Source organism: Anoplophora glabripennis, unplaced genomic scaffold (genome assembly GCF_000390285.2).
Source record: "Anoplophora glabripennis isolate ALB-LARVAE unplaced genomic scaffold, Agla_2.0 scaffold34, whole genome shotgun sequence".
In the NCBI taxonomy this organism is placed as follows: Eukaryota; Metazoa; Arthropoda; class Insecta; order Coleoptera; family Cerambycidae; genus Anoplophora; species Anoplophora glabripennis.
Window position 1 is genome coordinate 1142503 of NW_019426074.1, and position 11105 is coordinate 1153607.

General features: G+C 30.6%; 1 protein-coding gene across 1 annotated transcript; it reads left to right on the plus strand.

The window, feature by feature from the left end:
• The first annotated feature begins 1585 nt into the window (after window positions 1–1585).
• LOC108913595 (apyrase-like) lies at window positions 1586–10970 on the plus strand. The gene is made up of 9 exons (XM_018719165.2): window positions 1586–1771; window positions 6298–6517; window positions 6583–6780; window positions 6889–7099; window positions 7209–7406; window positions 7630–7787; window positions 8080–8170; window positions 8330–8488; window positions 10579–10970. The coding sequence occupies exons 1-9, from the start codon at window positions 1644–1646 to the stop codon at window positions 10869–10871; spliced, it is 1656 nt and encodes a 551-aa protein (XP_018574681.1). The 5' UTR covers window positions 1586–1643; the 3' UTR covers window positions 10872–10970.
• The last annotated feature ends 135 nt before the right edge of the window (window positions 10971–11105 follow it).

An 11105-nucleotide genomic window follows, 5' to 3' on the forward strand; every position in this document is an offset into this window, starting at 1 on the left:
AGATAATAAATATTCCTCCCTTCGTCACGGAATTTTCTAATTGATCTTAAGTAGGATCTTCGCCAACAAATAATTTCATCTTTATCGATAAGAACTGACTTCCTGTTCTGCTTTTCCCAGCAAAAATTCAACTCTCGTAAGACGGCCCATAATTTGCTTCTACTGATTTTTGGCAAATCGTTGTCCTCTGAAAGTTCACTTAAAATTTTGTTTAGCGTTGGTATTTCTTTTTTAAAATAAAATGAGTGTACTTTAGTCACTAAACACAAGTCGAATTTTACTCTACTGCACTAGCACGTCTTCGTATATTCAGCTCTAAGACTGGATTGATCTGTCACAATACACTGGCTCCTGCCCTATGATGTATCCAGTAAAATATACTAATGTACACCCATTACCTGTTAGCATTAGTGTTACCCGACAATTACCTGAAACGAAATATTAGCACGCCCATGGCCGGTTCTTATCTCGGGGTTTTATTACTCTCTTTCATTTCCAAACAGAGTATAGTCAAACGCAATCCCATTTATAGCTCTACACATGTGTCTGACTGTTGAAAACTATTTTGCTTTAACAAAGCTATCATAATACCATGATAAAAGTAATAAACGTAATAAGTAATAATGGTAAACGTTTAATTTGTCAATAGAAACTAAAAATTAGAAGACACTAAATCGTGTTACATTTTATACAGTCGCAGTATTAAAAATAGCCACACTTTTAAAATTAGCTTGAGACTAAATACCTTCGACACTGACAACTCTAGATCTAAATGTCGGCATCGAATATCTGGCGTACTAATATTTAACTTAAAAAATATTTAACACTTTACATTGAATATATAATTAGTAGTGTTTTATTTGCTATTTTGTGGAGGATTAGATTTATACTTAGCAAAGCAATAATTAAATAAATTACTTCATAGTGGTTCAAAATTGAGTAAAAAAAGAAACAGAAAATAACCTTTCGCATGATTCACAAAGAGTCAAAGACGAGATGAAAATTTTTATCTTTATCCAATAAATACACGTATCAGAGTGTCTTGAATTTTTAGTTTGAGTTTTTTTTATTTTTTTTTTTTTTTTCAAAAAAATTCAAAAGCGAATAATAAAATATGTTTTTAAAAAATGACCTGTTCTACCCATATTGTATCTTTTAACTAAAATAAATTCAAATCTTTCAACCTTTTTTTATACAAATTAAAATCAAAATCAAGAACATTCTCTGTATCAGTCTAATTGCAAATTAAATTTGCTAATATTTAAACTATTTTTTTTAAATCTGGTATAGAATAGCATATCAATTCAATTAAATTTGTCTCGTTTATTTATTTATTTATTTTCTTATATTTTATTCAATTTCAGAATCCAAATTATGACAAATTTTTTTAACTAACAGCAACACTAGTACAGTATGTATCGAGTACTATAAAATAAAATCACTCCCAAAACAGTGATATGGTGAGATAAAATTTATTCCCACGCTAATCAGCATATTATCATCTAATAAAACCTTACAGTAAAAAAACGTTGAGAGGGAACTGAGTACTCTGTCTTATTTACTTTTCGGATGTACCTATATTTAGTCGTTATATCGTTCGTGAATACGCTGTCACTATTATATCAGTATATCACACTCAAGTCATGGTCCTCATACGACACATCCCTTTGGTGGTACTGTTACTAATACCTCTCGAATCGAATTGTGCTCCTCCTCAAAGTGAAACAAGGTTTAATTTATCAGTGGTTCATGTGAATGATTTCCACGCAAGGTAGGAACATTTTTCTACAAAAAGTGTGGGAGGCAAGTGTTTATCTTGAAATTTTACTTTATTATATTTAACCAGTGAAAAATTACAAGTGTTAGAAAGTTTAGCAAAGAAATTTAACTGAAATAGTTTTAACAAAAAGCGAACTATATTTTTAAAACCTATTGCCGTATTCAGGATTACATTTTTTTAGAATTAAATTTGTTATAAATAAGTATTTGCAAATTGTGTGAAAAGAGCCAAAACACAGAACTAAAAGATGAATACTTGTACTCAACGAGCAACAGAATTTATTTCATCTGGTGTCTCCAAAAAATTGAAGAAGTAATACCAATTAATGGTAACATAAATAGTAAAAATAATAATAGTCCTGTTTGAAAACTATTCTTATCCTGTCGAAATCGGAAATTCAATGTTGCTATGTAAATACTTGTTCCCAAAGGATTAAAAAATCACATTGAAATACATTTTTAGAGTGCATTTAAAAATATTTTAACATCTTGTGCCTCATATGTTATCTTCCTTTGATATAGGTCGACGAGTCTCAATTGTCTTTTTGTTTTGTATATCTCTAAGTAGCTTGAGGTGGATTGATATCGTCCAATGAAATGTAATGTAGTAAAAAACTAAGAAAAATTAAGTATAGAGAAAGAAATATAGATAAAAAGATGGTACTTCTGTCACAGTAAATAAATCTGATAATCATATCTCTTATTCCATACTTTTTAATATAATCTCGATCTTCATAATGTAAATTAATTCATCTTTGGTATACTTTCATTTTACACTGATGATCGTATAGTTAAGTTTCTTTAGTTAAGTTGAATGTAGTGTAAACTATTCTAATTAAAAGAATTGTTAAACTTAAAATTAGCACATACATACATACATACTAAGAAGAGTTAATAATGGCCGACCAGGGTTACTTCCTCCACTGCAACTATAATAGACCAAATATTCTCGAATATAACAGCTAATGGTACCGTATCTGTTGTTGATAATGAAATATCTGACCACAGAACTATTCTTTTTGAGTTTTTTAACAGTGATAAAAATTCACACAAATGTAATTCTAGTATTAGAAGAAGTTACAGTAATGAAAATGTTTTAAATGTTTATATGCAGACTAGCATGGATCGGGCTTATGATTGTTTCTTTAATACATTTTCATATTATTTTAATGTGCATTTCCCACTAAAGAATTTTTTTTAAATAATTGTCATAAGGGGTGGGTTACGGATGAAGTTAAATTGTCCAGTTGTAAATTGAGAGACCTAAATGTATTGAGAAAGGCATATCCCGAATTGAGGAATAAGTACATTATGGCTCATAAGGGACATAAAATATTAGTTAATAAAACAAAATTAGATTATAATAAGCATAAAATTAATAATTCCGATAATCCTACTAAAGCTGCATGGGATATTGTATCGCATTTAACGAATAAAATAAAATAATAAAAGTCCAAATATTAGTTTATTTGATAACTTTGAAATTAATGAAGATCCACTTTTTGTAGCAACAACTTTTAACAATTTTTTTGTAGCAGCACCGCACGATGTGATTAGTAAAATTCCACAGGCAGTAAATTCGCAAAAATATGTATTTCAAAGGAATATAAAAACTGTTCAAGATAGTCTATTTCTAACACCTTATGTCAGTGATGATATATTTTAAAAAATAAATTAAAAAATAAAAGATCATCAGGCTCAGATGATATTCCATCTTTCATTATAAAACCTCTTACTTTTCTGGTCAATTTATCATTTGAGACCGGCATATTTTCAGCGAGTTTAAAAACGGAGTTGTACCTGTACATAAAAAACATGATGTACATTGTATGGACAATTACCAACCTGTCACACTAACCTCAGGGTTCTCAAAAATTTTGGAATGTTGCTATTTACATCGTGTTATGGCGTTTCTTGATAAGAATCATATTATTTCTGATAATCAGCATGGGTTTTTGGTAGGAAATTCTACATCCACTGCAATGGAGAACCTTTATGAAACAGTGTTGCAGTGTATTGAGGCAGGTGAATGCCCTGTTGGGGTATTTTGTGATCTTTGACTGTGTCAGTCATGAATTATTGCTAGTAAAATTGTCATCCTATGGTATTCGTGGTTTGGCTCTAAATTGGGTTAGATCTTTTATGACAGAAAACAGTTTGTCAATGTAACACATTACAAAGACGGGATTGTTAATAAAATTAATTCGAGATGTGTCTTTCTTAATTTAGGAGTTCCTCAGGGATCTATAACGAGTCCGATATTATTTTTGCTTTATGTAAACGATCTAGATAAAATAATTACCGATGCTTATTTGACAATGTATGCTGATGATACATCCATCTCTTTTAATTTCTCATAAAATTGACGGGTCGTTGCAGACCAAGTGTAACAATATACTGGATGACATAGCAAAATGGTATGTGGTAAATTTAGTTAAAGTAAAATTTTAATATTACTAAAACCCACTTTATAAGATTTCATAATTGGCAATGAACTTGTTTGGATTTGAATGTTAATAATTATGTTACCTCTATTTCTAGTTGTAAGAGTGCACAATTCCTGGGGTTGAAGGTAGATGAGTGTTTAAATTGGAATAAGCACTGTAATAATTTAATATCTAAATTGCGTAGGCTAATGTCAATCATATTCTGGGGAAGTTCTGTATCAGCTAAAAATGTATTTTGAGGTACATGACGGGTGTATCCAGCCAGTATTCCTGTAGAGATATATTTAGACAATATAGAATATTAACACAATCTAGTCTATATATCTTTGAGTTGTGTATTTTTGTTTTTAATAATAAGAATAATTTTAACAAAGTGGGTGCTCTGCATACATATGACACTAGACAGAGGAATACATTTTATGTACCTCCTTGTATTTATAATATTTCTGTGAAGTCCCCATCTGTATTTGGGCTCAAAGTATTTAATCATTTACCTGAGGAAATACAAAAAATAGATAATTTACTTAAATTTAAGTCTAGGTTAAAACGTTACTTAGTGGATAAATGTGTGTATGAGATCGAAAATTTCTTAATGTAAACTTNCATCATCATCATCATCATCATCATCATCATCATCATCATCATCATCATCATCATCATCATCATCATCATCATCATCATCATCATCATCATCATCATCATCATCATCATCATCATCATCATCATCATCATCATCATCATCATCATCATCATCATCATCATCATCATCATCATCATCATCATCATCATCATCATCATCATCATCATCTTATCTTATCTTAATATTATTACATCTTGCTATAGAAATATTGCAAATAGGAAATAATCAGAGATATGGAAAATATTCAGATATATCTACTTTTGTGAAGTGATATACTTAAAAGTGATTTGAACTAATATTAATATTTACCTACAAATAACTTAAGATTAAATACAGTAAATTTATTGATAAATTACAATAAATACAATATAAGTAGCAATAATAAGTATAAAAATAAGCCCAAAAACACATGACACTATCAAAAACTATCTATAAAAGAAATTTAATTATTTTTAAGTCATCAAAAATTTACCCGTTATAAAAATACATCTAACATTTATCAAAACTGACCTATGATTGTTCGACATCATTGAGAACATACGTGCAAATAACTAAGAACAAATATTTTATTAAACTAAGTTTACAGCAACACAATATAGTGAGTGTAAAAACTGTAAGCATATATACAGAGTCTTCATAAATTATTACAAGCCACGTGACCAGTATTTTTTTTTAATAGTAATTTTATTTCCTTCACGTTATTAAACTTCGGTAAAATTAAAAGTTATTAAAGTAATACTATCAAAATTTCATTAAAACACAACATTCTGTTTCACTGGCTGTGATTGGCGTAATTTTTCACAAAATATTATTCAACCAATCAGTGATCGCATTATCTGTAGACGTAACGGTTTGTCATTGTTCATTTTAAACAAATCATTGATATTGATGACGCCAAGATTTAGGAAGCTTTCGTTACCGGTACCAGTCCTGCAATGTTGGTTGCCTAAGCTCGGCGGTTACGTGGCTTGTGAACATTTATAAGCACTCTGTATAACAACTAAAGAACGGGAAAAAGCAGCGAATTCGTCTCTTTTTATGTACAACATAACTGTTGGATAATTACAGAGATTCTCAATAAGTATTTTACAATTGTCATTATTATTCATTTTTAGCGCCGTTTTGCAGTGTCATTTATTTTAATGATTGGAAATGCCTTAAAAAATGACTCATTACAGTTAAAATGTTCATAACCAATTAAAAAAGTAACAATGCAAACAACGCTTAATGATTACAGCGTAGTATAGAAGTTTCTTATTCATGTGTTCAATTAATATGAATAATTATTATTGATCTTGATAAAAAAAAGTAGTATTTTGTATAAAATTGTTACCTACATCTGTAATTTTGTTTTGTTTTATCATGCCCATGTAATGGATAAATAATTTGAGTTGGAAATTGAACTGAATTAAAGTATAAATTATGTTGCAGATTCGAGGAATCAAGTGACTCTGGTGGCAACTGCAAAGATGGGGAAAAATGTATCGGAGGTTTCTCTCGACTTTACAAACAAATCAAGAGCATTTTAGAGGAGAAACCAGATTCAGTCCTGCTAAATGCTGGTGATAACTTCCAAGGCACTCTTTGGTATACAATAGGAAAATGGAATATCACCCAGGAGTTCCTAAACAAACTTCCATTTGATGCCACTGTAAGAATCTTAAAAACATTATATATCTATTGTCTAAATTAATTTACTTAACTTGATTTACTCAGGTTTTGGGAAACCATGAGTTCGAGGATAAAATTGAAGGGCTCATTCCATTTATGAAAGCTTTAAAGAGCCCGATAGTTGTCGCTAATGTTGACGATAGTTTGGAACCAACATTTCAAGGACTTTACAACAAAAGTACCGTAATTGAGAGGAATGGAAAGAAGATAGGAATCATAGGAGTCCTTGTTTCAACTGTCAAAGTAAGTTAATGTTTTCCCCACCTGACTGATTTAGTTAAACTGCCCTAATTGAAAACAAGTACCTATCGGAAATACCTAAAATACCTCAAAATACTTGATTTTTTACAGCAAATTGCAGATACGGGAAATTTAAACTTTTATCTAGAATCTCCTAGTGTTAACGCAGAAGCAGAACGTTTGGTTAAAGAGGAGGGAGTCTTCACTAATATTGTACTTTCTCATGGTGGATACGATGTAGATCAGGCGATTGCTGCTAATGCTTCAGAAAAGATCAGTCTCATCGTTGGTGGTCACACACATACGTTTTTATACACTGGAGGTAATCTTATATGTTTTACATTGAAATTGCAAATTTACCAAAATATATGTTCCGATTTCTTATTAAAAACATAGACATTCAACATTTTTACTGCATCTGTAAATTTCAGATAATCCTCCAGGTCCTGAAAACGTAGAGGGACCTTATCCAACGATAGTGAAGAGTAAAAACGGTAAAAATGTTCTCGTTGTTCAAGCATCTTCCTTCTGCCGATACTTGGGAAATATAACAATTTTTCTAGATGACTTTGGAGAAATTGTGGACTATTCTGGTGCACCAATTTTCCTAGATAGCAGTCTGCCCCAAGGTAAACACACAATCATCTTTAAAAACGTATGTCGATAAATACTTTGTTGTTTGTGGAAAAATATAAAATATCAAGAAACCATATTTCATTTTGTAAAATTAAGTGTAGGGCTTAAGTCACTCATAATGTACTTAGTCTAGATCCCAATAACTAATATAAAGTATCTTGATTAATTTTGTGTTTAACCAAAATTGACGGCCTTCTAATAAAATTCACTTTGCAGATGAACAAATCAATGAAGACTTATTGCCTTGGAAACAGATGGTAGATGCTGAAGGTGGCGCTGTAGTAGGGTCCAGTCTTGTTACTTTAGATATAAGTAAATGCAAATATGCAGAATGTACATTTGGGAACTTGGTTGCAGATGCCATGGTTTATTCTGTAAGTAAACTCATCCACAAATATTTTGATATATATTAACTATTTTCCATTTAATTAATAAGTAAATTACAAAAAGGGAAATTATCTAGAAGTTTTGAAAAGAATTGCCCTTATAAAGGTGCCATGAAATGTTTTCAAAAATTTGCTGAATTATACCACAAACACTAGATTCAAAAATCAATTTTTTCTGAGACAGTTTGCTTTCGAGTTTCGTTGGATCTTAGACGAGGAACTATTTTGTACAGTCGCACTGAATACTATACCCCCTGTATTGTACTAACATTGTTTCTAGTGGACAGATAAAGTTGAGAAAGGATCATGGGCTTATGCTTCCATAGCCGCCGTAACACCTGGGGGGATCAGAACCAACATAGCCATTGGAAGTAAGTGATACCTTGATTGAATTAATATTCTAAAGTTTCCACTTACGTAAAAAATATACCTAATTTCATTTGGACGATTTTAGTATACAATTAACTACTAATTGAAAATTGGATCATATGTAACAACACCATGTTTCAAAAAGATATTTTATGTTTCAGATATTACTTATAACGATCTGATTATAGCAGTACCTTATAAGAACACCTTCGATGTTGTTGAAATTGAAGGAAAGTATATCAAAGAACTGCTAGAGTACAATGCCTTGCCATATTTCGATAAAGCAACCGACACGAGCTTAAAACTTATGCAGTTTTCTGGTAAGATATAAATCATAAACAAGTAATTCTTTAATGTTGTTTGAAAGCATGTACTAAGTAATCTAGAAAACTGGAGTAATTGATGATTAAAGTACGTCGTGACTTATTTACCAGATTGTTGCCAGTTACAGATATTGCAGTTTCTTAGCATTAGGTAGACCTGCCCTTATTGTTCTCGATCTAGGTTCTGTGTGGGTGAACTTGCTATCAGAATCCCTAATACCGCCATGTGTTCTTAATAATTTGGTCTGGATTTAAATCACATAATATTGAAAATGTATGAGTCAATGTCATATTTAATTATTTTTAAAGAATATTTATAAAATGTTACAAAAGGCAATGTTTGCTATATTTACAAAATGTTATACTACATTCCAAAAAGATCTGTGAACTTAATTCAAAATTAAAAGCATTAAGAATTGTCAACTTGAATTACTGAAGTTCTCCCTCAGAAGTAGGCACTTTCACATCCCCTGACAGTTCAAATAAATAAAGACGTTGCTAAATAAAACCTGATGTAGAAATACAGAGTACGTCAGATCATTTACTTAGTTTTTTAATAAAATAATAAAATTTATCAAACTGTGCACTCTGCTTCCATTTCATTTTCCCTAAAATAGGCCCACTGAGTAAGGTTTTCTTCTTTTTATCCAGGTTTACCTCATTCTGTACACAGGATGATCAAATTGTAATAAAACGCCATAATTTTTTAGGAAACTGTATGTAGTGAAGCCGTAGGCTTAAGTTAGGACTTTATTTTTCCAATATCGTCTCACCTATGGATTGTGCACAAAAAATTTCGTAACAGTATCATGATTTCTGCCGAGATTATGACATTTCTTAAATTGAAAGCCATGCAATATGTTAGAAGGAAGTAAAAAAAATTTTCAAAACAAAGTGTACTCAAACAAAATTATAGGAAAATATGCTCGTTTTTGAAATACGGGGTATTAAAGTTCTCGTAAAAAAATGTATTATTTTTTATATCTTCCAAATGGCTTTACTAAAATCAATTTAAATTTGGTACGGTATGCGCATGTTAACACAAATTGTCGACATTTATTAACTTATTATTATGACATTTTTTAACTTGAAAATCATGTAAAATGTTAGAAGGAAGTGAAAATATTTTTCGAAACAAAGTGTACTCAAAAAAAATTATAGAAAAATATTTGAGCGGTTGTACATTTTTATTACACGAAAAATACAAATGTGTTTTTATTGTAGGTGTTCAAATGTTTTCCTTCCATGTCAACGCAAGCTTTACATTTTCTTAAAAATAAATTGCGTGTCCTTTCAAATATCAAAGATTTGACTATAATTGTGTTATACCCTTCCTATATTCACTGTCGTGGAAAACTTTAATTCTCGACTGGTTCTGTATACATCAAATAAAGAAGTCCAGCATATTTATGTCTGGCGATTAAGTTAGCGATTCTACCAATTCACCACATCCGATCCACTTTTGTTCGTAAGGTACATATACCCAAACGGATAATAAGAAATGAGGAGAAACCATCGCATTCAGAGGCATTTCAAGTAACAAACAACAAACAAAAAATTATAAAGTTTAAAAGGTAACATTAGTTTTCCGAAAACAAAGGCATATATTTAATTAAATTTGTACTTTATTAAGGCAAATTTTGTGTTTTCATGTACATACCTTCAAGAAGTTTTTTTCTATCGAAAAGGAATAAAAATATCTTTTCTATGTAATGTGCCTTGCTCTCGCATGAACTGCTACTATGTTTGCGAACATTTCAATGAATATCCAGCCTTGAATCAATTCATTTATTACAGTCATATTCAAATCGTGTAGACTTATTTGGTAGCACCCTAAACCAAATTTGAATTGATTTGGTCAACCTGTTTGGAAGATGTAAACAAAGGTAGATTGTTTTATAAAAATTTTAGCACCCTATACCTGGGAAACAAAGCGTTTCCGGACAAGTTTCCTTATGTTTTGAAGTACTCTTTGTTTGCATATTTGTAACACCTTGTATATCTGAAAATTAAAATAATCGAAAGCAAATTTTATAAATGAATATATTTGGACGAAGAAAACAATATATACACATATATAATTTTAGGAATCCATGTGGTGCTGAATTTGACACGCCCATTAGGAGAAAGAGTTCAGTCGTTGAAAATTCGCTGTCAGGCATGTGATATTCCTCTTTACGAGAACTTAGATGCGAATAAAACCTACAGAATGGTTATTACTTCTTATCTGGCAAATGGAGGTGATGGTTATACGGTACTTTCTGAGAACATGAAAAACCTGCAAGTTGGTCAAATCGATACGGATGTTTTAGTTGACTATTTCAACCATAGGTCTCCCGTGTTTCAAGAAGAAGAAGAAAGAATTGTTATTTTTAGATAGGTACAAATCTAGTTAATGTTTCTAAATTCTAGTGAATATAATGTGTAAATTTTTGCAATTTTTTATTACTGATCAAATTAAAAGTTTAAGCAAATAAATCTGAAAAATTGTATTTAGTTTTTATTTCCTCCAGTGACTACTAAAAAAAAGGTCTTGTGCAAATGACTGGAATCACGATGGTTTGGCAAAAGATCTCCACGTCCCAATAAAGCACGTCAGTTTCGATCGAATGTC

What these genes read in the sequence shown, in the direction of transcription:
- LOC108913595 (XM_018719165.2), top strand. Translation starts at nt 1,644, where the DNA reads ATGGTCCTCATACGACACATCCCTTTGGTGGTACTGTTACTAATACCT. An exon ending in TCCTTGTTTCAACTGTCAAA is followed by an intron (nt 6,781 to 6,888) that starts GTAAGTTAATGT and finishes GATTTTTTACAG; the next exon opens with CAAATTGCAGATACGGGAAA. An exon ending in AAAACTTATGCAGTTTTCTG is followed by an intron (nt 8,489 to 10,578) that starts GTAAGATATAAA and finishes ATATAATTTTAG; the next exon opens with GAATCCATGTGGTGCTGAAT.